General features: G+C 41.3%; 1 protein-coding gene across 1 annotated transcript; it reads left to right on the forward strand.

Annotated features, from left to right (window-relative positions):
* The first annotated feature begins 539 nt into the window (after positions 1-539).
* PDCD2L (programmed cell death 2 like) lies at positions 540-25,307 on the forward strand. Its single transcript, XM_045796197.2, has 8 exons — positions 540-676; positions 1,621-1,988; positions 2,102-2,268; positions 2,412-2,472; positions 3,655-4,028; positions 5,372-5,482; positions 11,082-11,230; positions 25,131-25,307. The coding sequence occupies exons 2-8, from the start codon at positions 1,881-1,883 to the stop codon at positions 25,259-25,261; spliced, it is 1,101 nt and encodes a 366-aa protein (XP_045652153.1). The 5' UTR covers positions 540-676; positions 1,621-1,880; the 3' UTR covers positions 25,262-25,307.
* The last annotated feature ends 2,388 nt before the right edge of the window (positions 25,308-27,695 follow it).

The raw sequence follows: 27,695 nt of genomic DNA on the forward strand, positions 1-27,695 counted from the left end.
GCAGAGATTACATACATACACATAAATAAATACTATCAACTTGATTTGTGTGAGTCTGTCAGGGAAGTCCAAACCCTATAAAATCATTAAGTGGAATGCTTCAAATCACACACCCAAGTACCCTTTTGTTAACACTGTTCCAAGGACCCCACAATAACGTCAGTTTCAAATTTGATAATTAAATTGCCTCTGGAATTCCAGAATGGGGCAGCAATTAACATCTTGAAAATTCATTTAAAACAAAAAAAGATTTTATTTATCCATTTGACAGGACAAGCAGGGGGAGTGGGAGAGGGAGAAGCACAATGCCCGCTGAGCAGGGAGCCCAATGTGGGGCTTGATCCCAGGACCCTGGGATCATGACCTGAGCCAAAGGCAGACACTTAACCAACTGAGCCACCCAGGCGCCCAAAAATTCATCTTAAGTAATAAGGGTTCATGCTATGATCACACTTTTTTTTTTTTTAAGATTATTTATTTATTTATTTATGTGACAGAGAGACAGCCAGCGAGAGAGGGAACACAGCAGGGGAGTGGGAGAGGAAGAAGCAGGCTCCCAGCGGAGGAGCCTGATGTGGGACTCATCCCAGAACGCCGGGATCACGCCCTGAGCTGAAGGCAGACGCTTAACGACTGCGCTACCCAGGCGCCCCCTATGATCACACTTTGATCGAAGGTTTGTAGTCAGCAGTGTTACGTAAACAGGTGACTGATGATGGAGAAAGCTCAGTAACTGCTGGAAGATGTCTTGCTGTGGTATAGCAAGAATACCAGTTTTGAAGTTTGTTTCTTTTTGCCATAAGCAAAATATATATCCTGGAAAACTCACTTGAAATAACAAGTATCTGTCAAGTCATCCAGCCTCTTTGGCTAGACCTGAAATGAACACCAAGGTCAGACTTCAGAGTGTCTTCTAAAGCTTTTAAAGCAGATTGGCAGTGATAATAAACCAGTAGCTGACTGGTTTCCTTTCCAGGTCTGTGCTGGGGCTGGAGCCAAACATGAGGCATTTATACCCTGCTTGAAGGTGTCAGTCCTTGAAAGTCCACATTTCCTCTGCACACTATAGTATGAAGACTGCATAGTGCTTTTGCAACATGTTGGTTTTTTTTTTAATCCGGTTTATTGAGGTGTAATATACATACAGAAAAACGCACCTTCTTTTGGGGTGCGGTTTTGAGTTTTGACAAATGTATAAGTCACATAACCACCACAGTTGAGATCTATAGCATTTTCATCACCTGAAAAGGTAGATTCCTGGCATCCCTTTGAGGTCAATCCCTACAGCCTGAACCCAAACCCTGGCAACAATTGATCTGATTTCTTTCTTTGAAGTTCACCTTTTCCAGAACTTGGCCTTCTGTGTCTGGCTTCTTTCACTTAGCATGTTTTCAAAATTCACCTAGGTTGTGCCACAGCATTAAAAAAAATTTCCCTTACGGAAAATGCCAAACATAAAAAAGTCAAGTTGTGTAACAGATCTCTATGTGTCTGACGCCAAATTTCAACAGTTGTCAACTCATGGCCCGCTCCATAATTTCCTCTGTAAAAATTTTGACGTGTACCTGTAAAAATTAAACTTTTTTTTGTCTTAACGATAGTACTATTATTCCACTTCAGGTAAAATCTTTTGGCAAGACTACTTCATACCAGATGATACGTATTTCCTACCTCAGCGCATTCGGACGCACATAATGTCTGGGGCTCCCGGATTTTGAGCCCACAACACCGGCAGTAGCCTGCGCAGCTCAGGGCACCTAATCCTCCTAAGGATCATAAGGGGGCGGGGCCGTCTCGCAGGTGTAGCCGGTGCGCGTGCGCGGAGAGGCCCACTGTCTCGGCTGCCGTAGTTCGCCTTTCCACGTGGGTGCCTCGTCGTCATGGCGGCTTTTCGGAAGCTGGTGCTGCTCGGGCTTCGAGACACTGCGGTGCACGGCCGCCCCACGGGGCCGGGCGCCTGGACTGCTAGCAAGCTGGGCGGCCTTCCGGTGAGGTGGAGCGCCGGAGCTGGGGTCGGCGGGTGCTGATGAGGGCTACGTGGTGAGGGAGTGGGAGAGGTCCCGGAGCAGAGCCGGAGTCTTAGCTCTTCCCCTGCCCTCAGGACGCCCTGCCGGCGGTAGCAGCGCCGAGGCCAGTGTGTGAACGTTGCAGGCAGCCTCTTGCCCTGGTCGTTCAGGTGTACTGCCCTCTGGAAGGCTCCCCGTTTCACCGGCTCCTGCACGTGTTCGCTTGCCCCCTCCCCGCGTGCGGCAGCGGCGGGACGCGCAGGTAGGCGGGGAGGTTTCGAGCTGCCTCGGGGTTTTATGCCGAGTGGGCGGGAGCTGGGGGGCACCGCCCACTCCGGGTAGGGCCCGTCACCTGGCTGGTGGTCAGCGTTGCAGCCTCATTGCCATTTATTTTTTACCCCGAAGCTGGAAAGTGTTCCGTTCCCAGTGCCTGCAGATCCGAGAGAGAGAGGCGCAGGACGCTCAGGTAAACAGGTTGTGATCAGCATATTATGACTTGCTGTAGTTTGAGGGTATTTCCCCGAATATCGTTTAAGATAAACTTTCAGCCGTGCACTTTTGAAGTACGTTGGAATGGTTTTTGCACTTTTCTGAACTGTGAAGTACGATCTCTTTAAGATTTTGTTCGTTTTTTTCTTTTAATATACACTGAAGGCCTCGAGGCACATAACTCGCTGATGTTTCTGTTTGGGGAAAAAGTATGGATGTATGCATATATGTGGTTGTGTGTAATACATATATATGGGTTTATAGTAAACAGTTCCTGTGATATGTGTACATGTATATAACAAACAAGAAGAAAGTCTGAATTTATTGAATCAAAAAGTTGGGCAAGTTGGTAGCTGCAGAACAAAATTCAGTCTCATTCTGCCTGTGAATGTCTGCTTATGTATACACTGAGTTCTAAATGTGTGCTGCGCAGGGTACCAGCAGTACCAGGAATGAAAAGATGAAGACCGTGGTGTCTACCTATATTTGTCAGGGTTGGGTTGCAGATAATAGAAAAACACTGACTTTTTAAAACCGAGACAGACTTAGAATTAGGTTTTTACTAACACTGGGTAGGTTGGAGGGGGCCACTCCAGGAATGACCTCCAGAACCATACCTCAGAAGTGGCCTGTCAAGGAGCTGTTATACCACCTACCACACCTGCAATCAGAAAGCTGAGATGTGGTCTGGTGAACTGGAAGCTGCCCTTGTGAGATCTTTTGGCTCCAGGTCCTTGCTTTATATCCATCTACAGAATTTTGCTTCATGGCCTCTCTTTCCACCTCATTCTGTTTCAACTTTGTGTCTCCCTAATGGACCTGATTAGCGGGCCCTTGATCATATGTGAAACCCTAGGTGCTAAGGAGTCTGGGAAATGTAGTTCTCTCCTTCAGCACAACTGAGAGAGTTTGGAGTAGATGGTTGAAGAAACCACTGTACTGCATTTGCCACCCTGCCTCTGGAAAGGGAAGAGAATTTTTGTTACCTCCAACATGCTTTTGAGTGTATGGGGTTCCGGAGGTTGAATCAGAGTGTGCAAGAGGGGAAGGTCCAGTGTGAAGGCTTCCTTGGGACGGTGAAGGAATGGGTAGCTCAAGCCTAGGAAAGAGGTGAGATCATCCAAGTGTGCTTGGCTTCATTCACTGGATATTCTTCTAGAAACAGGAAAATGGCCTTGCAGCTGAGGATTGGTGCGAAGGTGCAGATGACTGGGGAAGTGGCAGTGAGGAGGTGCCACCACCACAGCTTACCTTGGATTTTGGAAATGATTCCAGCAATGCCAGAGACATAGACTGTACTGCCCAGCTCCAAGATCTCCACCTGCAGGATACCGTTCTGGGCGCTGCTCCTCCTGTTTCTCCTGGGGAAGAGATGGCCTTGCCTTCTGTGGTACCACAGTTCCTGCCCTACTACATCGGTGTTGTAGATGAGGAGGATTACAGGGATTTTGTCAGTCTAGATCACGCTCATAGCCTTCTGAGGGAATATCAACAGAAAGAAGGATTGGATATGGAACAGCTGCTTTCCCGAAGGTGAGAATGTGTGCTGAGCCTGAGAGGGGACTTGATCAGGAAGCTGCCACAGTAGGTACCCTTTGGTTTGATTCTAGTACTTGGGGAGACTTTTTCAGGCAGAACTTGTATGTGTAGGACCTTTCTGCTTTGCTTCTCTTGGATGAGAAAGGAGATAGAGACAAGGCAATCTTACCAGCCACCCTTGAGTTAGCTTGAATACACTGCTCTGTTTCTAAGTACCCTCAAGAAGCTGAGCAAAGGAGTTAGGGGTGACAACTGCTACAGAAGAACATGTGTTTACTATCTCTTTAACCTTATTTTCTGTTTTTAAACGATTGGCTCAGACAGGTAAGTTAGAAAAATGCCATTTGTGTTTTGACTGTAGACTATGGCTTCAGACCTGGCCTAGGAGTCAGACACCCGCCCCGAGCTCTCACCAGTGAAATGGGAGTCGTGTTGATATCTCTGTTGTCTCTCTCATCATATGGTTTTAGGAGTCACATGAGACAATAGGTCCTGAAAGGCTTTATAAACCAAAGCCCCATAAAGAAATAAGAATGGGGGCGCCTGGGTGGCTCAGTCGTTAAGCGTCTGCCTTCGCTCAGGGCGTGATCCCAGAGTCCTGGGATCGAGCCCTGCATCTGGCTCTTCTGCTGGGAGCCTGCTTCTTCCTCTCCCACTCCCCCTGCTTGTGTTCCCTCTCTCGCTGGCTGTCTATCTCTCCATCAAATAAATAAATAAAATCTTAAAAAAAAAAAAATAAGAATGATCGTTTTTGCTATTATAATAGAATTATAATAGGATATTTGGAGAGATGACCTGGTTCTTTACCAGAGCCATTTCCTTTGTAAGCTTTTCAGAATAATGTTGGAGTGCTTGCAGACCGGTTGGTGTTTAAAAATAATCCATAATGGGGAAAAAAATGGAGATAGTCAATGGGCATAAGAACTTTTAAAATTGCACATAATTATCCCAGAGTTGAAAATGGCTAGGGAGCAGGGCTTGGGAGAAAGGTGGGTAGGGGATTACTGTTAGATATTACAAGGTATTAAATTTATGATTTTTTAAAAAGATTTCTTTAGTTTAGAGTGAGCGAGGTGAGACAGGAAGGGGCAGAAGGAGAGAGAGAATCCCAAGCAGACTCCGCGCTGAGCTCGGAGCTGACCTGGGGCTCAATCCCACAGCCCTGAGACCACGACCTGAGCCGAAACCAAGAGTGTGACACTTAACTGACTGCACCACCCAGGCACCGCTTAAATTTATAATTTTTAAATTATGTGCATTATTTTGTTTGCTCTTTTAAAAATTGTAGTTCTCTGGATATAGACACGAAAAAGTGTTTTCTGCTTTTCTTCTTTTAGTCTTTCTAGTGATGGTGATGAAAAATATGAGAAGACCATAATTAAAAGTGGAGATAAGATATTTTACAAATTCATGAAGAGAATTGCTGCTTGTCAGGAGCAGATTTTGAGGTAAAGGCATATTTTCTTTTATTGTTTTTCTTGATTATAAAAGCAATACATGTTAATTTGGAAAATACTGGGAAATACAATGAGAAAACCAAATTCTAATATTCCACAAACCGAGAGGCTAAGATTTTAGTGTATTCTGTTCACTTATTTTTTTATGTGTATGGACGTATGCACTCCACTTGTGTGGGGTTTTTGTTTGTTTTTTTTAAAGATTTATTTATTTTAGAGAGAGAGGGAGAGAACATGAGCAGGAGGGGCAGAGGGAGAGGGAGAAAGAATCTCAAGTAGACTCCATGCTGAACACTGAGCCCAATGCAGGGTTAATCTCATGACTCTAAGATCACGACCTGACCCGAAACCAAGAGTTGGGCACTTAACCAGCTGTGCGACCCAGGTGCCTCGGGAGTTGTGTGTTTTTAAAAAACAAAATTTGGGGGGCACCTGGCTCCTCAATCAGTGGGGCATGCAACACTTGATCTCGGGATTGTGAGTTTGAGCCCCATGTTGAGTATAGAGATTACTTAAAAAACAAAAAAGACCCCATAATTTGGATCATGTAGTGTGATTTTTTTTTTAAAGATTTTATTTATTTATTTGACAGAGAGAGGGGGAGAGAGCACAAGCAGGGGGAGCGGCAGAGGGAAAGGGAGAAACAGGCTCCCTGCTGAGTAGGGAGCCCAGTGCAGGGCTCAATCCCAGGACTCTGAGATCATGACCTAAGCTGAAGGCAGACGAGTGACCAACTGAGCCACCCAAGTGCCCCTAATAAGATTTTTTTTTAAAGTAATCTCTACAGTATCTTTTCAGTATGTTGAGAACTTTGACTTTTTTTAAAAAAGATTTTATTTATTTATTTGGGGGGGAGAATGCGTGCCCACGTGAGTCTGAGCAGTGGGATGGGGAGGGGCAGAGGGAGAAGCAGACTCCCCGCTGCGCAGGGAGCCAGATGTGGGGCTCGATCCCAGGACCCTGGGATCACGCCCTGAGCTGAAGGCAGACGCTTAACGACTGAGCCACCCAGGTACCCTCAACTTTTTATTTCCTCAGAAATTTCTGTCTAACCAAAGGTAACAGAATTTGTTGTGTTTGATTTCCTGTGTTTTCTTGTAGGAGTTTTTGATTTTAGTTCTTACATTTAGGTCTGTGATCCGTTTTGAGTTAATTTTTGTATATAATGTATGAGGTTCAATGTTCTTTTTTGTATGAATATCCAATTGTTGCAACACCAGTTTCTGTTACTGATCACTTTTGTCTTGCTTATCAGCTACAGAGAGAAAAGTGTCAAAACTTTCCACTATGATTACGGATATGTCTTCTCCTTTTAATTCTGTCAAAGTTCGTCTCATGCATTTTGGTACTGTTTTAAGATATATGCACTTGGAGGATTGTTATATTTATCTGATGAATCGATCCTGTGATAATTATAAATAAATGTTCCTATTCATTTCTGATGATATTCCTTCTTTGGATTGTATTTGATCTCATGTCAATATAGCCACACTGACTTTTTTTTGTTTAATCTTTGTATGGTTGATATTTTTTACACTCTTTACTTTCAGCCTCTTCCTTTAGATATAGAGTGATTTTTTTTTTTAATTTATTTAAACTAAAAAAGTAAAAAAAAAACAACAAACAGTTTACTTATTTCTCCTACCCCTGATCCCTCGTCTCTGGAAACCACCAATTTCTTCTCTATGAGTTTGGGGTTGTTTTTTTTTTTTTTTTTTGGTTTTTTTAGGTCCTGCATGTAAGTGATTTCTTTCTCTGTCTGACTTATTTCACTTAGCATTATGCCCTTGAGGCCCATCCATGCCGTTGGCAAACGTCAAGATTTCCTTCTGTTGTGTGTTGTATGTATATATCTGTGCTTACATGTATATATACATACAACACACACACACGCCACAGTTTCTTTATCCATTTATCTGTCGAGGGACACGGGTTACTTACGTGTCTTGGCCATTTAAATACTGCTGCAGTGAACATGAGGGTAGGTATCTTTTTTGAGTTAGTGCTTTTGTCTGCTTTGAATAAATACCCAGAAATGGATCATATGGTCGTGCTCTTTCTAATTTTTCGCGGGACCTCCATACTGTTTTCCACAGTGGCTGCACCAATTTACATTCCCACGAACAGTACCCATGGGTTCCCTTTTCTCCACATCCTCGCCAACGCTTGTTATTTCTTGTCTTTTTGATAATTGCCGTTCTGACAAGTGTGAGGTGAGATCTAAAGTATACTTTGTAAACAGCTTATATATATGTATGTGTCTTGCCTTTATTTTATCCAGATTATTTGCTTTTTACATAGGTTCTTGAGTCCATTTAATGTAATTATTGGTGGTGGTGGGTTACTTTTGTCATTCTGGTATTGGCTGTTTTCCTTTTTAGTTTTTTTGTCCCTCTTTTCCCTTTTGTTTAACCTTCTTTTCAGTGAATTGAATACTTTTAGTTGATGATTTTATGTCTTTTCTGTTGCCATAAACAGTGTTTGCTTTAGTGATGGTAGTGTGCATCTGTGGCTGACTAGTCTGCCTTCACACAGTAGTTTGCTGCTTTCTGAACTGAGAACCGTAGCACCGAATTCTGTTTACCTTTCCCCTGCCCTTTGTGATCTTGTTTTCACATGTTCACTTCTCTGTATCCAATAATACGTTATTATTTTTGCTTGAAATAATCAATAGTTTTTAAGGATAATATATATATACAATAAAATTAAAAATAATGTTTGGGGGCGCCTGGCTCAGTTGGTAGAGTGTGCGGCTCTTGATCTCAGGGTTGTGAGTTCAGGCCCTACGTGGGTGTAGAGATTACTTAAAACAAAAAATAAAATCTTCTAAAAAATAATAAAAATAATGATCGGAAGGTCTTTTACATGGGACCCCTAGGTGGCTCAGTTGATTAAGCAGCTGCCTTTGGCTCGGGTCATGATTCTGGGGTCCTGGGATTGAGTCCTGCATCGGGCTCCTTGCTCAGTAGGGAGCCCGCTTCTCCCTCTGCCTGCCTCTCCCCCTGCTTGTGCTCTGTCTCTCTCCCTCTGACAAATAAATAAATAAAATCTTAAAAAAAATAAAGAAGGTCTTTTATATTTATCCACCCATTTACCCTTTCGGTGCTCTACCTTCCTTCATGCTGAGCTTCCATCTGGCATTTCCTTTAAGTCTGAAGGACTTCTGATTTTTTTTTTTTTTTTTTTTACAATGCAAGTTTAGGGGCACGTGGGTGGTTCAGTCAGTTGAGTGTCCAGCTGTTGATCTCAGGTCTTGATCTCAGGGTTGTGAGTTCAACCCCCGCATTGGGCGTGGAGCCTACTTAAAAATAAATAAGTAACTAAGTAAAATAAAAATAAAATGTGGGTTTGTTGGAGATAGCCACACAGGTTTTGTCTATGAATGTATTTATTTGTATTTCTTTTGATAGACATTTTATTGGATATACAGTTTATTTTTTACTTGTCTTCCATTCAACACTAGAAAGATTTTGTTCCATTGACTTGTTGCCTTTAGTGTTTGTTAGAAATTAGCTGTAATTCTTACTGTTTTTCTTCTGTTTGTTGTATTTATGTAATTAAACTATTATGTACTTTAGTGACTGTATGTTTTAATATATCCTGCTTGGGATTTGCTGAGCTTCTTGGATTTTTGCATTGATGTCTGTTCATGAATTTTGGAAAATTTTGGCCATTATCTCTTCAAATATTTCTTTGGTTCTCTTGCCTTTTTCTAGGACTCCAGTTTCTTGTATGTTTAGACAAATTGAAATTGTCCCATGGTTTTTAAAGACCCTGTTTCTTTTTTTAAAGATTTTATTTATTTATTTGACAGAGAGAGAGACAGCCAGTGAGAGAGGGAACACAAGCAGGGAAAGTGGGAGGGGAAGAAGCAGGCTCCCAGCGGAGGAGCCCAATGCGGGGCTCGATCCCAGAACTCCGGGATCACGCCCTGAGCAAAGGCAGACGTTTAACGACTGAGCCACCCAGGCACCTCAAGACCCTGTTTCTTTTTTTAAATTATTTTCACTTTTTGTTTCATTTTGGATATTTCTATTTTCCTCAGATTCACAGATTTTTTGTTGTTGTTGTTTCCTACCTGCTGTTAACCTTTATTGAATGAAGTTTTGTGTGTTTTTTCTTTTTAAAGATTTTATTTATTTATTCAACAGAGAGGGAGAGCACAAGTAGGCAGAGTCGTAGACAGAGGGAGAGGGAGAAGCAGGCTTCCCGCGGAGCAGAGAGCCTGATGTGGGGCTCGATCCCAGCACCTTGGGATCATGACCTGAGCTGAAGGCAGACGCTTAACCAACTGAGCCACCCAGTGCCCCTGAATGAAGTTCTTTACTCTGCTACAGCATTTTTCATTGCTAGCATTCCTCTTTCAATGTCTTTTAGTTTCTACTTCTGTGCTAACTTCGTCTGTTTATGCATGTCTACCTTTTCTGCTAGATTCTTTTATATGTTTATTATTGATATTTTATTGTTTGTTTAAGATCTTATTTTAAAGTCTTTTTCTGATAACTCCATGATCTTGTCTGTGGGTATACTTTTTTTTTTTTTAAGATTTTCTTTCTTGGAGAGAGAGTATGCGTACAAGCAGGGGAGCGGCAGGCAGAGGGGGATGCAGACTCCCCGCTGAGTAGGGAGCCCAAGGAGGGGCTCGATACCAGGATCCTGAGATCATAACCTGAGCTGAAGCAGATGCTTAACCCACTAAGCCACCCAGGCGCCCCTGTGGGTATTCTTGTATTAACTTTCTTTGTGGGTTAAATTTTTCTGCTGCTCTTGGGGCACCTGGGTGGCTCAGTTAAGTGTGTGACTCTTGATTTGGGCTCTGGTCATGAGACCGAGCCCTGCATTGGGCTCTGTGCTGAGTGTGGCGCCTGCTTAGGGTTCTGGTTCTCTCTCTCCCTCTTCCTCTGCCCACCATCCCTCCAGCTTACGCACACACTCTCTCTCCAATAAATAAATAAATTTTCTGCTGTTTTGTATATCTAATTTCTTTTTATTTTTATTTTTATTTTTTTAAAGATTTTATTTATTTATTGGACAGAGATAGAGACAGCCAGCGAGAGAGGGAACACAAGCAGGGGGAGTGGGAGAGAAAGAAGCAGGCTCATAGCGGAGGAGCCTGATGTGGGGCTCCATCCCATAACACCGGGATCACGCCCTGAGCCAAAGGCAGACGCTTAACCGCTGTGCCACCCAGGCGCCCCCTAATTTCTTTTTATTATTTACCAGAGATCGTATGTTGAAGAATGGTAGGTACTGAAGTAAATACTTATTCCTTAGAAGGGCGTGCCCCTTTTCCTGTAAGGTAGTAGGTTGGAAGTCCAATCTGCTTACTCTGTGGTTGAGCTCAGTCTGGACTTTGTTGTAGTCGTAGTTCGACTCAGTTCAGCATTGGCTTTGGTGCCTTGACAAGATGTCAGGTATCTCGCTGAGCTCCACAGGCTTGCTAGTAGGTTTGGGTCTTTGGATTTTCTTTGCTCTCTGGTTTTGCTCCTGGTATTCTTCAAGAAGGAGGCCAAGTTTGCAAAGCATTGTCTCTGATGTTGGAATGTGACTTGTGTATGGTCCTTCAGGATTCTTTATTTCCTTGCTGTAGGTATTCCTGGAGTGGAGAACCACTCTTTTTGACCTGCCCTACATCAGAAGTCACTGAGCTCCCAGCCTGCAGCCACTGTGGAGTCCGAAGGATATTTGAGTTTCAGCTTATGCCAGCACTGGTCAGCATGCTCAGAAGCACTAATTTAGGTAATAAGCCCTTTTATTAATTTGAGTTTGTGGATTTATTGCACTAATATGGAATTATTTTAAAAGGAAAGGCTATCATTTCATTTTTGTTTACTTATAAAATATAAGCATGTTACAAAAATTTGGGAAATTTATAATCCAACACTAACACTGATACCATTTGGTTGGTTTAAGGCCGAGCTATTTTCTATCCTTCAGATTTCGTATCAGGAACCCCTGGCTGGCTAGGTTGGTGGAGCATGTGACTATTGATCTCAGGGTTGTGGGTTCAAGGCCCACATTGAGGGTAGAGTTTACTTAAAAAACAAAACAAAAAAACCCAAAAACTTAAATGTTATAGTCAAAATTTATTATTTATTTATTTATTTTTTAAAGATTCTGTTTGTTTATTTGACAAAGAGACAGATAGCGAGAGAGGGAACACAAGCAGGGGGAGTGGGAGAGGAGGAAGCAGGCTCCCAGTGGAGGAGTCCAACACAGGGCTTGATCCCAGGGCTCTGGGGTCGTGGCCTGAGCCGAAGGCAGATGCCCAACGACTGAGCCACCCAGGCGCCCCCAAAATTTATTATTATTTAAAGAAAATACTGGGAGCAGGGAGAGGGGGAATAACTATCACAGGGGCACCTGGCTGGCTCAGTTGGAAGAGCATGTGACTCAGTTTTAAGGTCATGAGTTTGAGACCCACGTTGGGTATAGAGATACTAAAAAAAAAAAAATTTTCTTTAACCTTAAAAAATAAAAAATATAAATAATGTTTTAAAAAAATAACTTAGGACACCTGGCTGGCTCAGTTGGAAAAGCAAGTGACTCTTGATCTTGAAGTTGTGAGTTTAAGCCCCATGTTGGGCATAGAGCTTACTTAAAAATTTAAAAAATACCTTTTATGGGATGTCTGGCTGGCTCAGTTCATTAAGCGTCTGACTTGCTCTGGGCATGATATCAGGGTCCTGGGATTGAGCCTCGAGTTGGGCTCTGTGCTCAGTGGGGAGACTGCTTGTCCCTTTGCTGTTCCCCCTGCTCGTGCTCGCATGCTCTCTCTCTCTCTCAAATAAAAAAATCTCTTAAATTTTTTTTAAATAACTTGCATGATTATAGTTATTATTTTACCATCATCATATGGTCTTTTTAAACAAAAATTAAAAGTTTTTTTTTTTTGGTTAAAGATTATTTATTTATTCGACAGAGAGAGACAGCCAGCGAGAGAGGGAACACAAGCAGGGGGAGGTATTCCTGGAGTGGAGAGGAAGAGGGAGAGGAAGAAGCAGGCTCCCAGCAGAAGAGCCTGACGTGGGGCTCGATCCCAGAACGCCGGGATCACGCCTTGAGCCAAAGGCAGACGCGTAACGACTGAGCCACCCAGGCGCCCCTAAAAGTTTTTATAATAAAAGTAATAGGGGCACCTGGCTGGCTCTGTCGTGAGTTCAAGCCCCACACTGGGCGTAAAGCAGGGCTCGATCTCGCAACCCTGAGATCATGACCTGAGCTGAAATCAAGAGTTGGATGCTCAACCAACTGAGCCACCCAGGCGCCCTTAAGTTTATTTATTTATTTTTAGTAATCCCTCCCCCAGTGTAGGGCTCGAACTCATAATCCTGAGATAGAGTTGCATGCTCTTCTGACTGAGCTGTTATATTAATATTAATTATTCCAGTTCATCAACCTGGATATCTTTCCATTTATTTATGTCTTTAATTTCCTTCAATAGTGTTTTACAGTTTTCAGTGTACAAGTGTTTTGCCTCCTTGGTTAAATTTATTCTTAAGTATTTCATTTTTTTAATTTCCTTTTTGGATTGTTCATTGCAAGTGTATAGAAATACAACTAATTTTGGGGTGTTGATTGTTTATCCTGCAGCTTTGCTGATTTTATTTATGAGAGGCAATGAAAGTAGTGCTGAAAGAAAAGAGCTGAAAACACATATGTTAAAAACAAAGAAAGATCTCAAATCAGTGACCTAACATATACTGCAAGGAACTTGAAAAAGAACACCAACCAACCAAAGCTAGCAAAAGAAAGGAAGAAATAAAGGCTAAGGCAGAGATTTCAAAGGAGAATATAGACACAATAGGAAAAATATATGAAACCCCGTGTTTTCGCGTGGATAGTTCGGGTTTTCTGCATATAAAATGAAATGATCTGCAGTAGGTCATTTTATGCCTTCCTTTCCAATTTTGCCTTTTATTTTTTTTTTTCTTTTTTGCTTTATTCCTCTAAAACCTCTGTGTTGATTAGAAGTAGCAAAAGTGGGCATCCTAATCTTGTTCCTGACTGAGGAATTTCCCTTCTGTTTATGGAGATACTTTTATCACTCAGGGTGTTGATTTTTGTCAGATGCCTTTTCTGCATCAGTTGGGGTGATCATGCAATTCTGTTCATTTTCTTAATGTGTATTACATTGATTTTTGTATATTTAACCACCTTTGCATGTTGGGATAAATCTTACTGTATCATGGTGTATAAATCTTTTTTTTTTTTTAAGATTTTATTTTTAAGTAATCTCTACACCCAACATGGAACTCAAGCTCAGAACCCTGAGATCAAGAGTCACCTGCTCTACTGACTAAACCAGCCAGGCACCCTGGTGTATAAGTCTTTTTAATAAGCTCTTGAATTTTGTTCGCTAATATTTTGTTGAGGATTTTTGTATCTTACATTTATTTTCTTTTTTTTTTAAGATTATTTAAGCAATCTCTATATCATCGTGGGGCTTGAACTCACAGCCCTGAGATTAAGAGCCACATGCTTTACCCACTGAGCCAGCCAGGCATCCTCGTATCTTATATTGATAAGGAATATTGGTCTATAATTTTCTTGTAGTGTCTTAGTCTAGACTTGGTATTAAGTAATGCTTTCCTTGGGGCACCTGGGTGGCCCATTTGATGGATCATGCAACTCTTTATTTATTTATTTACTTTTTTTTTTTTTTTAAAGCAGGCTCCATGTGCAGCACAGAGCCCAATGGTGGGGCTTGAACTCATGACCATGAGCTCAAAACCTGAGCTGAGATCAAGAGTTGGACACTCAACCACCTGAGCCACCTAGGCACCCCACATATAACTCTCGATCTCGGGGTTGTGAATTTGAGCCCCATGTTGGGCATAGATGCCTGCTTAAAAAAAAAAAAATGCCTTGTAGAATGGGTTAGTAATCATTCCCTTCTCTTTAGTTTTTTGGCAGAGTTTAAGAAGGATTGGTATTCTTTGAGTGTTTTGTCATATTCACTAGTTAACCGTCTAGTTCTTGGCTTTTTTGTTGTTGGGTGGTTTTTGATTACTGGTTTAATCTCCTTACTAATTACAGGTCTATTCATGTTTTCTATTTCTTGAGTCAGTTTTGGTAGATTGCATGTTTCTAGTAGTTTGTCCATTTCATTTAGGTTATCTGATTTGTTGCTAGACAACTGTTCATAGTATTCTCTTATAATCCTTTTTTTCTGTAAAATTAGTAGTAATGTCCCTACTTTATTTTTTATTTTGGTAACTTGAGTCTTCTCTCTTTTTTTCTTACTCATTCCAGATAAAGATTTGTTGACTTTCTAGATTTTTCTCTATTGTTTTATAGTGTCCATTTTTTAAATCTCCACTCTATCTTTTATTTTTTCTTCTGCTAGCTTTGGTTGGTTGGTGGTCTTTTTCTAGTTCCTCAAGGAATACGGTTAGGTCATTGATTTGAGAACTTTCTTTGTCCTTTTTTTTTTTTTTTTTTTTTTTTTTAGTTTTATTTGTTAATTTGAGAGAGAGACTAAGGGGGGGAGCAGAGGGAGCGTGAGAATCCTGAAGCAGACTTCCTGCTGAGCGTGGAACCTCCCCCACCCACACACACACCCTCACACACGGGGCTTGATCCCAGGACCCTGAGCTGAAATCAAGAGTAGGCAGCTTAACCAGCTGAGCTACCCAGGTGCCCCTCTTTGTTCTTAATGTACATGTTTGCAGTTGTCAATTTTCCACTTAGCACTGCTTTTACTACATCTCGTAAGATTTGCTATTTTGTGTTTTTGTTTTCATTTGTCCCATATATTGTCTAATTGCCCTTAATGATTTCTTCTTTGACCTATTGGTTATTTAAAAGTGTTTAATTTCCACATATTTGTGAATTTTCCAGTTTTCCTTGTTACTTATTTCAGTTTCATATCATTGTGATTGGAAAAGATAACTTTGTATGACTTCAATCTTTCTAATTTATTGAGACTTACTTTGTGGCCTAACATATGGTATATCCTGGAGAATAGTCTATGTGCATTTGAAAGAGTGTGTTTACTGCTGTAGTTAAGTGGAGTGTTCTGTGCGCGCCTGTTATTTATTTATTTATCTATTTATTTGTATGTACCTGTTGGTGCTAATTGATATATAGCCTCGTCAGATCCTTTGTTTCCTTATTGATCTTATGTTTGGTTGTTTCATCCGTGACTATAAGTGGGGTTTTGAAGTCAACTTTTATTGTAGTACTGTCTGTTTCTCCCTTCAGTTCTGTCGGTTTTTGCTTCATACATTTTGGGCCTCTGCATATGAAAGTGTATATGTTTATAATTGTTACATCTTCTTACCTTGTTGAAACTTTTATCGACATATAAGGTCCCTCTTTGTCTCTTGTAACCATTTTTTGATTTGAAGTGTACTTTATCTAATGATAATACAGCCACCCCTGCTCTATTTTAGTTACTGTTTGCTTAGAATATATTTTTCTATCCTTTTGCTTTCATTCTCTTTGTGTCCCTGTATCTAGAGAGTCTCTTATAGTGTATAGATGGATCTTGTTTTATTTTTGTTATATCCAATCTGCCAGTTCCTTTTTTTAATGGAGCTTAATCCATTTACATTTAATGTCATTAGTGATAAAGAAGGATTTACTTCTGCCATTTAGCTATTTATTTTCTGTATGTCTTACAGTATTTTTGTTTTTTAATTAATTCTTCCATGACTGACTGTTTTCCTTCTTTCTTTCTTTGTATTTAGGTGATTTTTTTTTCAGTAATATAACATTCATTTAGATTCCCTTTCTTTTTTTGAGTTACTCATTTAGTAGTTACTTTGGGGATTACAATTAACATCTTAACAATCTAGTTGAATAATACCAACCTTTTTCAATAGTATGTAGACACTCTGCCTTTGATCTCAGCTCAGGTCTTGATTTTGGGGTTGTGAGTTCAGGCCCCATGTTGGCTCCACACTGGGTATGGAGCCTACTTTAAAAATAAATAAATAAATAAAATTAAAATGGTGAATTTTATGGCATGTGAATTATATTTCAATTAAGAAAAACACCATGTGAGCAGCTACATAAACTCATAATGCCTTTGGTGATCCTTACAAAGACACCAGGAAAAGCAAATATAATAGCAAAGCAATAATTACAACAATTATGTTTAGTGGAGATAATTAAGCCAACTTAAAAGAGGGTTCATTCGTTCTTTAGAAAAAAATGTTAGTTTTATTTTGCCCTTTTGTGTATTAATAGCATATAGTTGAAAATTTTTGTTATACATATTGTTTTTTTAAAGATTTTATTTATTTATTTATTTATTTATTTATTTATTTATTTATTTATTTATTTGACAGAGAGGGCACAAGCGGGGAGGGAGGGGAGAGGGAGAAGAAGGCACCCTGCTGAGCAGGGAGCCCAATGCAGGGCTCCATCCCAGGACCCTGAAATCATGACCTGAGCCGAAGGCAGATGCGTAACCGACTGAGCCACCCAGGCGCCCCTGTTATACATATTTTTAACCAGGATTTCAGTGAGTGTATTATAAAGGCCAATCCTTTGAGCCCTTATTTTTTGATGTCTTCGTATTTTTCTTAGTGAAGTATTTGTTTTGTTTCTTCCCTGTTTGGTGCAAATTCAAAATATTGAACTCTTAGGCACTGTTTGTACATCATACTAATTTGATTTACATATATTCTAAAATGATTACCACAATAAGTTTAATTAATACCAATCATACAGATATGAAAGAAAAAAATTGTTTTTTTACCTTATGGTGAGAACTCTTAGGATCTGTCCTCTTAAAAACTTTCCAAATGTACATCTCTAATACTTATTTATCTTATAACTGGAAATTTGTACCTTTTGACCACTTTCATCCAGTTCTGTTTCTTCCTACCCCCTACCTCTATAACCCCAAATCTGATCTTTTTTCTATGAGTTTTGGGTCCTTTTTTTTTTTTTTTCCTTTAATTACAAGTGTGATCATACAGTATTGTCTTCCTCTTTTTTTTTTTTTTTTTTTTTAAGATTTTATTTATTTGTTTGACAGAGAGAGAGACAGCCAGTGAGAGAGGGAACACAAGCAGGGGGAGTGGGAGAGGAAGAAGCAGGCTCCTAGTGGAGGAGCTTGATGTGGGGCTCGATCCTACAACGCTGGGATCACGCCCTGAGCCAAAGGCAGACGCTGTGCCACCCAGGCGCCCCTGTCTTCCTCTTCTTATTTCACGTAGGACAATTTTCTCAAGATCCATCCATGTTGTTGCAAATGGCAAGATTCTCTTCTTTATGTGGCTAAATAGTATTCCAGTGTGTGTGTGTGTGTGTGTGTGTGTGTGTGTGTGTGTGTATCACACCTTTTATCCATTCATCTGTCACTGGACACTGAGGTTGTTTCCATGTTTTGGCTATTTATTTATTTGAGAGAGAGAGAGAGAACGTGAGCAAAGGGAGGAGCAGAGAGCGAGGGACAAGCAGGCGCCACATGCTGAGCACGGAGCCCAACTCAGGGCTTGATCCCACAACCTGAGAGATCATGACCTGAGCCAAAATCAAGAGTCAGACTCTCAACCAACTGAGCCACCCAGGCGCTCCATGTTTTGGCTATTTTAAATAATGCTGCAGTGAACATGGTGCAGGTATCTCCTTGACATAATGATTTCATTTTCTATATACCCAGTAATAGAATTGCTGGATTATGTGGTATTTCCATTTTTCGTTTTTTAAGGAACTTCCGTACTATTTTCCCACTGTGGCAATACCAATTTACATTCCCATAACAGGATGCAAGGGTTCCCTTTTCTCCACATTCTTGCCAGCGCTTGTTATTTCTTGAGTTTTTGTTGATGGCCATTCTAACAGGCATGAGGTGGTATCTCATTGTGGTTTTGATTTTTCACTTACCTAGTGATTAGTGATGTTGAGTACCTTTTCCTGCATCTGTTGACCATTCACATATCGTCTTTGGAAAAATATCTATTCATGTCCTTTGTCCATTTTTAAATTGGATTGTTTGTATTATTTTGCTGGTAAATTGTATGCGTTCTCCATATATTTTGGATATTAACCCCTTAAAAGATATATGATTTGCACATATTTTTTCCTATTCTGTAGGTTGTCTTTTCATTTTGTTGACTTTTTTCTTTTGCTTTTGATAATTTAAAAAAAATTTTTTTATTTTTAAGTAATCTCTACACCCAGCGTGGGGCTCAAACCCACAACCCCAAGATTAAGAGTCACACACTCCACCAGCTGAGCCAGCCAGGCGCTCCTGTGTTGATATCTTTTAAAAATATTTTTTATCTTTTATTTTTTATTTTTAAAATATTTGTTTATTTAAGTCATCTCTACTTCCAACGTGGGGCTTGAACTCATGACCCCCAGATCAAGAGGTGCATGCTCCACTGACTGAGCCAGCCACGTGCCCCTGGAAGTGATAATTCTTTTTTTTCTTTTTTTCAAGATTTTATTTATTTATTTGAGAAAGAGAGAGAACGTACAAGCGGAAGGGAGGGGCAGAGGGAGAGGGAGAAGCAAACTTCCCACTGAGCTGGGCTCAATCCCGTGACTCCAGGATCATGACCTGATGCTCAACCGACTGAGCCACCCAGGCACCCCCTTTTTTTATTTGTAAGTACTCTCTACACCCAGCATAGGGCTCGAACTTACAACCCCAGGATCAAAAAGTCACATGCTCTACCTACTAAGCCAGCCAGATGCCCCGATATAACCTCATTCTTTTAGCATCCTGTGTTGCTATAGAAAGCAGTCCCATTCTGACTGTTAGTCCTTTGAATGGGAACTCTCTTGCTTCCACGTCACTTTTAGAATCTTCACTTTATCCTTGTTATTCTGAAATTGTGTATATTGTGCGGAGTACGTGGTAGGTGTTTTCAGTTCAGAAACTCATGTCTTCAGCTTCTTTGATGATTCTCTTCCATTTTTCTTGTTGTGCCTTTATGGGAACTTCTGTTTTGATTCTCTTCTCTTTTGTTCTGATTTTTGTTTCACTTTCCAGGAGTTTTCTTCAACTTTGTACTTTATTCTTCTTTTTAGTTGTCGTAAAAAATATATAACAGAAAATTTAACATCTTAACCATTTCTAAGTGCAATTTAGTAATGTTAAGCTTATTCACATGGTTGTGCAGCCATTCTCCAGAACTTTTTCCTCTCGAAAAACTACAACGCTATCACTGTTAACAACTCCCCATTTCCCCCTCTCCTCGGCCCCTGGCGACCACCATTCTACTTCCTATTTCTGTGAATTTGACTACTTTAGATACCTCGTATAAGTGGAATCATAGTATTTGTCCTTTGAGACTGCCTTATTTCACTTAGTATAAGGTCTTTGAAGTTCATCCATGTCGTACTGTGTGTCAGAATTTCCTTCCTTTTTAAAGCTGAATAATACTCTGTCGTATGGATCTACCACATTTTGTTCATCTGTTCATTTGTTGAGCACTCGGGTTGCTTCTGCTTCTTGGCTATTGTGAATATTGTTGCTATGATCGTGGGCGTACAAATCTCTCTTCAAGATCCTGCGTTCAGTTCTTTTGGATATATATACCAGAAGCGGAATTGCTAGATCATATGGTAATTCCATTTTTAATTCTTTGAGGAACCACCATAACATTTTCCATAGTGGCTGCACCATTTTATATTCCCAATGAACAGTGCACAAGAATTTCAGTTTCTCCACATCCTCACCAACACTTGTTTTCCTTTTTTTTTATTTTTTAATTTTTTTTATAGTAACCATCCTAATGGATGTGCCATGGTATCTATTGTGGTTACAATTTGTATTTCCCTAATGATTAATGACGTTGAGCATCTTTTCATATGAATGAATTGTTAGCCATTTACATATCATTTTAGGAGAAATGTCTACTCAAGTCTTACTGTTTGTTGTAGTCAGGTTATTTGACTTTTTGTTGCTGAGTTGTAAGAGTTCTTTTTATATTCTAGATATGAACCCCTTATCAGGTGTGATTTTTGCAAATCTTTTCCTCCATTTTGTAGGTTGCCTTTTCATTGTTAATTGTGTCCTTTGGTGCACCTAAGTTCTTAATTTCGATGTAGTCCAATTCATCTATTTTTACTTCTGTTGCCTGTGCTTTTGGTTGCATATTCAGGAAATCCTTGCCATGTACTTCCTTTTTAAAAAGGAAGCACACAGTAAAGTACCCCAATCTTAAGCCTACAGCTTGGTGAATTTTTACATAAATACTCTCTTGTAGTCACCTCCCAGAGTAAGATGGGGAGTGTTTGCAGTGACCCAGAAAGCTCCCTTGGGCCTCCTTCCCCCTCTAGGGTTATCACTCTCCCTGTGCCCTTAAGAATTTGCCTGTTCTGGAACTTCACACAAATGCAGTCATATGGTGTATGACTTTTGGGCCTGAGTGCTTCTGTTTAACTTTATGTCTTTGTTAGCTCTATCTTCTAACCCTTCTTTTGAATTTAGTTTGGCTGTTCTATTTTTATTTTTCAAAAGCTTTTTCTTGTTCTCTGAAACTTTTTCATATCACCTTTTTGTTTTGTTTTGTTTGATGAATTCTTTTATATCGTTAAGAAGTAGGGGGGGGTGCCTGGGTGGCTCAGTCGTTAAGCGTCTGCCTTCGGCTCAGGGCATGATCCCAGCGTTCTGGGATCGAGCCCCACATCAGGCTCCTCCGCTGGGAGCCTGCTTCTTCCTCTCCCACTCCCCCTGCTTGTGTTCCCTCTCTCGCTGGCTGTCTCTCTCTGTCAAATAAATAAATAAAAATCTTAAAAAAAAAAAAAAAGTCTAGGGGCACCTGGGTGGCTCAGTCAAACATCCTACTCTTGATCTTAGCTCAGGTCTTGATCTCAGGGTCGTGAGTTCAAGTCCCATGTGGAGCCCAGCGTGGAACCCACTAAAAAAAAAAAAAAGAAGTGGTCTGTTTTAAGTTTTCAGTTGTTACTCATGTTGTCTATTTTCTGCAGTTTTTTAAAAGATATTTTTAAGTAATCTTTACACCCAAAGTGGGACTTGAACCTATAACTCTGAGATCAAGAGTTGCGTACTCCGGGGCGCCTGGGTAGCGCAGTCGTTAAGCATCTGCCTTTGGCTCAGGGCGTGATCCCGGCGTTCTGGGATCAAGTCCCACATCGGGCTCCTCCGCTGGGAGCCTGCTTCTTCCTCTCCCACTCCCCCTGCTGTGTTCCCTGTCTCGCTGGCTGTCTCTCTGTCACATAAATAAATTTTAAAAATCTTAAAAAAAAAAAAAAAAAAAGAGTTGCGTACTCCACAGACTGAGCCAGACAGGCGCCCTTCCTGTAATTTTTCTGATCCCCGAATGTTATGTTGGAGATTTTCTGTAAATGTCTGGTGAACCTTGGAAATCACCATCACTAACAACATTGGTCAACATCATTCTAGTCATCGTTCTTGACATTAATACAGATAGAAAGTTTAGGTAGATAGATGGCTAGAAAAAAAAATTTCTAAAGACAGGAAAATTCAGTACATACTGATTAAGAATATTGGAATAAACGTGTGCAAATTCAACATAAGGAAAAGTAAGTGTATGTGAGGCAGTTGCTGGACCGTAGGCAGTGGGTTTTTTTACCTAGTTGCTAAAAGATGCTTCTGAAGCTCAGAGAATTACATTCATTCCATTTTTCAATTTTAGATTGTATGAATTTGGCTTTTTACTATAATAAGGAAATTTATGCCCTGTTCCACCTCCAAATATTTTAGTATTTTTTTAAAAGATTTTTTTATTTCTTCAAGTAATCTCTGCACCCATTGTGGGGGCTTGAACTTAAAACCCCGAGATCAGGAGTCCCATGCTCCCCCAGCTGAGCCAGCCACCCATTTTAGTATTATTTGTACCTCATTGAGGTTTATAAATCTGTACCCTGTCACCATGATTGTTACAGCTAATAAGCTTTTGTTCTCAAGTGTTTCAGTGGTTTGCGTGCTCACACCATTCTTTTCAGTGAGCTTTTCCATCCCCCTGCATCTTTTATTTTGGTTCTTCTCTGGTAGCTACATTCTATCAAGTGCTAGTCTCAAGGAGGACATAGAGCTGTTACTCTTACTTCAGAATGTCTGCCTTTGTATTGAAGGACAAACTGTGTATAAAATCCTGAGGTCCCACTTTTTCTTCCGAACGGTGGTAGAGCCGGTGCTATCATGTCCTCAGAGTGACAGCCCTTCTGGCTCTCCTGGCCTCTCCCGCGGCCCTGTCTCATGGAAAAGTACATTTTTCTCCAAATCCCTAAGATCTTTTATATTGATATCTTTAGGCTTTGAGTGAAGTCTGAGGGTGGTCTGATTTCCCCCTGCTTTGTAACTAACATTTATGCTAGCCCCTGTAGATTTTTCTTTATTTGTGAAGTCCAGTCTCTGAACTAACGTGTCTTGCTGTTGCATTGTTCCATAATCCTCTCATCCTGGGACAAGGTGGATTTTCGGGCCTGCCTTTAGTTTTTCTTTCTTTCAATTTTTTAAATTTCTGAATATTTTTTTCTGTCGCATTTGTAGCTTTTCTCCTGAAACAGTAGCAGTTGCGTTGCTCACCTCTCTCCTCTCCTGTGCTCACATCTTTCTTCTTTCCCTCTGCATTCGCTGAGATTCTCTCAAGCCTTTCTTTCTACCTGTAGTTAGGGTTCACCTGTCTTTTCTGTTCCTTGCAGCTTCTGATGTTTTTCATTAGATGTGTATTGCAGCTGTTTTGACCTCCACATAGTTTCCTCTTTCTCCTACCCCTCCCTGGCCCTTCTGCTGTGCCAGGCCCCTGGGCTCAGGCCTCATGTATGGTACTCTGCTATTTGGTATTTTGCTCCATCTGATTTCTTGCCCCTCCTTCTTTCTTACCCTGGTGGCTACCAGTTCTCAGATTCCAGCTTTCTTATGCCCTCTGCAAAGTACGTGGTGCCCATTCTGGTTGGAAATTATCTCAAATTCACCAGGTCATTTCTCCCAAATCAGCTCTATTTTGGCCTTGTTAGTTCTGTCTTCAGTGCTTTTCTTTCCGTTGTCCCTGCCTGCATTTTCCTTTCAACATGTTTTCCTTTGCTGCTCCAAACCACTTGTCCAGCTCCTCCTGTTGACTCCTGTTTTCCTGTTCTGGTATCAGCAGGAGTTCTTGTTGATCATGTTTTCTTGGTGTTATTCTTCACAGTTCTGTCCACTGATAAATTTCTGTAAGCCCTTAGGATTGTGTGTGTGTGTGTGTGTGTGTGTGTGTGTGTGTGTGTGTGAATCCTTTTTTGGAGATAGTGTGTTCTCTTAGTGTGACATTTATGTATGTATTTATGTATGTGTGTATATAACTAAGCAAGTAAGTAAGTAATCTATACACCCAGCTTGGGGCTTGAACTCACGACCCCGAAATCAAGAGTCACATGCTCTACCCACTGATTGAGCCAGCCAGGAGCCCCATGAAGTTTTGTGGGGTTTTTTAAAAGATTTTATTTATTTATTTATTTGGGGGGGGGGGAGAGTGTGTGAGCAGGGGGATGGGCAGAGGGAGAAGGAGAGAACCTCAAGCAGCCTCCATGCTGAGCATGGGGCCTGACGCAGGGCTCCATCTCAGGACCCTGACATCATGGCCTGAGCCAAAATCAAGAGTTGGACGCTTAACTGACTGAGTCACCCAAGCACTCCTCAATTTTTTTTTAAGTAGGCTCAATGCCCAGCATCAATCCCAACAAGGGGCTTGAACTCATGACTCTGAAATCAAGACCTGAACTGGTATCAAGAGCCAGATGCTTAACCAACTGAGTCACCCAGGTGGCCCCCCAGCCCCATGACATATTTTTAAATGATTTTCAGTGAGGGGCATCTAGGCGGCTAAGTCAGTTAAGCAAGCATCTGCCTTCAGCTCAGGTCCTGATCCCAGGGTCCTGGGATCGAGCGCCGCATCAGGCTCCCTGCTCAATGGGGAGCCTGTTTCTCCTTCTCCCTCTGCCTGCCGCTCCCCCTGCTTGTGCTCTCTCTCTGTCAAATAAATAAAATCTATAAAAAAGCTTATTTCCAGTGTCCAGTATCCTAGACAGTTATAATAAAGACTTTAAAGTATATTTTCATGTTAAATCTGCTTTTCATCATCAGTGGTCACTTACTGTGGGGAAGAGTGTGGATGAAAGCTACACTGAATACTGGTTTTGCTGTTCCTAATTATTTTTTCAGCTTATCGGGTAAAATCACTTCTGTAGCAACAGCAGCTACCCTGATATTGCGTCATCGTTCTCCTTCCTTCTATTATCTTCTCGTTAACCTCTTTGTTTTACATTGAGCACTTAAGATAGGCCAAGCTCTGTTGTAAGTATCTTACACGCACTAGTTTATTTACTCCTCCTTACAACAATCTTTTTTTTTTTTTTAAGATTTTATTTATTTATTTGAAAGGGAGAGGGAGAAGCAGATTCCCCAGTGAGCAGGGAGCCCCACAAGGGCCTTGATTGCAGGACCCTGGGATCATGATCTGAGCCAAAGGCAGATGTTTAACTGAGCCACCCGGGCACTCCTCCTCACAACAATTGTATCATCATGATAAGTAGGGTCATTATTACAGAGTGGTGAAGTCCCTTACTCAGGTGGTAAAACTGGGATTTGAACTCAGGAAGTCTTGCTCCAGAGTCTGGGCTCTATCCACTAAGCAAACTTCAAATACTGAGTATATCTCCTAACACGTCCTCTTTGTTAGAATCCTGAATATGTTGTATCTTTCAGGTCTTTCTGTAGAATTTGGAACGATTCTAATTTACACATGTGAGAAGAGTTGCTGGCCTCAAAATCATCAGACTCCCATGGAAGAACTTTGTATTATACAAGAAGACCCCGATGAATCATTATTTAAGTAGAACATTTCCTTTTATTTATATAAATTAAAACAAATTTTGATGTCCAGATTTGTGTATTTTTACTTCATTTTGACTCACAGATTATTAACTCTTTTGTAAGTGCTGTCTTTTTTGCTTTCTGGCACCTGTGCTGGGGCTGCAGTGAGATTTAAAACCTTCTGGCTGTGGGCTGGTCTATCCTCCCGGGGTCAGTTAGCTTGTCTCCAGAGTGACAGTTCTGGATGTGGCTCCTCTCCTGCCCAGAGGGCGGGTGTTCCCTGTACAGGCAACCTAGTGGGCTTTGTAGGAGGGAGAGCTGCTGAAGAACCAGGGGCAGTGGTCAGCCTCTTACCACCTCTGCTGCTTCTATACTCATGTTGCAGTCCCTGGATGCTGATTGAACCACTCGACCCACCCCAGCTTTTTGAGGCTCCCACCCTGCGACACTAGCTGTTTAGACCTGCCCCGTGTTCCCCCTACCCCGATCCCCCTCTTTCACCCCGTCCCACCTTCTGCCCCTGCAGTATCACAGCAAAGGGGCCCTTTCTCTATTCTGGACCTTGTCCCTCCTTCCAGGTGTTCACTTTTCCAGTCTCACCTTTCTCCTTTCAGTTTTTTCTGTTAACCCTTTCCATTCTGCTACACTTTGACGGCAGCATGAAAACATGCCCGCCAGCTGTGTACAGACTTGCTATTTGCCTGCATAGATGAGGAAACAGCTATAAACAGTTCCATTTGCTACTCTGGCAAATAACGCAGCATGTGACTGGTGGGAACACACCTGATCCTGCCTCCCTGGGCACCGGAGGGAAAGTGGCTGGCTGTGTACAAACTGAACTTGCTAGTCAGTGAGGCTTTAGGCATGTAGGGAAGGAGGAAGAATTTTCTCTTTACCCTCCTAGGCACTTAGCTGAGACCCCCCTGTAAGAAAGGACAGATTAACAGGAGAAAAACAAGTATATGTATACCTCCTATCCAGATGGGAGATACCCAGCAAAACTGAGTAACTCCTTGAAATGGCCCACGCTATTACCTCAAATACCACCTTCAGCAGAAGGTAAAGATGTTGTGGGGTGCACAGAACCAGTCACAGGAAGTTACCAAGCAAAGCACAGCAAATAAGGGTAAGGTTGTTATATATCATCTATCGTAGGGGAAACAAGATAATGAGAAAATAAGTCCAGTGTGAACCCATTTAAATGTAAAACTGCAGGGGTACCTGACTGGCTCAGTCAGAAGAGCATGGGATTCTTGAGTTCTAGCCCCACCCCACGTTGGGTGTAGAGATTATTTAAATAAATAAAACCAAAGGAATTGAATGCATGAATGAATGAAAAACTGCATATTGTTATGTAGGAGACATAGATCAAGAAGGACAAGGGGGGGCACCTGGGTGTGTGAGTCTTTATCTCTCGGTTGTGAGTTTGAGCCCCTCTTTGGGTGTAGAGATTACTTAAAAAAATAAAAAGACAAAGGCCATCAAGGGTCCTGGAGGAGTAGGATTAGGTATGGGTGGGACTTTGAGCTTTCACTTCCTGCACTTGTATCTTATTTGAATTTGTTAAGGTGGACAAGCATTTTACACTTTATACTCACACTCATACACACAAATCCACCAAGAAAAGCAAAGGCCTTCAGAATTACGTAGCCCAGCCCGGCCTAGAGGAAGAGAAGGGAGGCAGGAGAGAAGCCAAGAAAGGTGGCTCCCATGCACTAAGTGTCCAGAGGGATAACTAAGATCAGCATCCTGGGAAGGGCCTCCTTTAGATTTAACTAACTGCCTGGATGGGGTCTTTGTAAAAGCCAGCCCTATGTAGGGAAGGGACATCAGCAGCCCACTGTACAGGGGTGCCCTCTCCCCCCCAAGGGAGCACTCTGGCTCTTCCTGCACTCATGCCTCAGGACAGCAGCCTGAGTATTTTTTCATAGACCAGACCAGTTTGGTGTGTGGTTGGTGAACCAAGCAGCTGATGAGAAAGATGACAGAAGTCAAAAGCATTTTCCTCCGTTTTCTCTCTTTACCTTTTCTCTTTAAATACCTTTTTCTTACTGAATATATTTGACACATAACATTGTGTAAATTTAAAGTGTGCAATATATTACCTTCATATATTTACATATTTTAATATGATTGCTGTTGTAGCAATATTTAGCATGTCAAAAACCAAAATTCAACTGATTGAGTTTGAAGGTCTAACTGGCTTTATTCAATGATGCATGAGTCTGACAGCATCCCATCTAGCAAGTAGAAAAGAGTTCTGAGGTGTTCAAAATGGGAGGTGTTTTTTGGCAGAAGGATGGTGGGACAGGAAGTTAGAAGAGTAGATTATTTCAGGCAAGGTTATCTAACCTTACAAGGGTCTTATCAGGCAGATTAAATCACTAGTGCTGACCAGGAAATTCCAGACAGATTGGTTTAAAATTCCACTCCTGGGAAAAGATGAAACTGCAGTTA

Source organism: Ursus americanus, chromosome 21 (genome assembly GCF_024610735.1).
Source record: "Ursus americanus isolate L20-20 chromosome 21, mUrsAme1.1.p, whole genome shotgun sequence".
In the NCBI taxonomy this organism is placed as follows: domain Eukaryota; kingdom Metazoa; phylum Chordata; class Mammalia; order Carnivora; family Ursidae; genus Ursus; species Ursus americanus.

What these genes read in the sequence shown, in the direction of transcription:
- PDCD2L (XM_045796197.2), top strand. Translation starts at nt 1,881, where the DNA reads ATGGCGGCTTTTCGGAAGCTGGTGCTGCTCGGGCTTCGAGACACTGCG. An exon ending in TGTCAGGAGCAGATTTTGAG is followed by an intron (nt 5,483 to 11,081) that starts GTAAAGGCATAT and finishes TCCTTGCTGTAG; the next exon opens with GTATTCCTGGAGTGGAGAAC. An exon ending in GCTCAGAAGCACTAATTTAG is followed by an intron (nt 11,231 to 25,130) that starts GTAATAAGCCCT and finishes TGTATCTTTCAG; the next exon opens with GTCTTTCTGTAGAATTTGGA.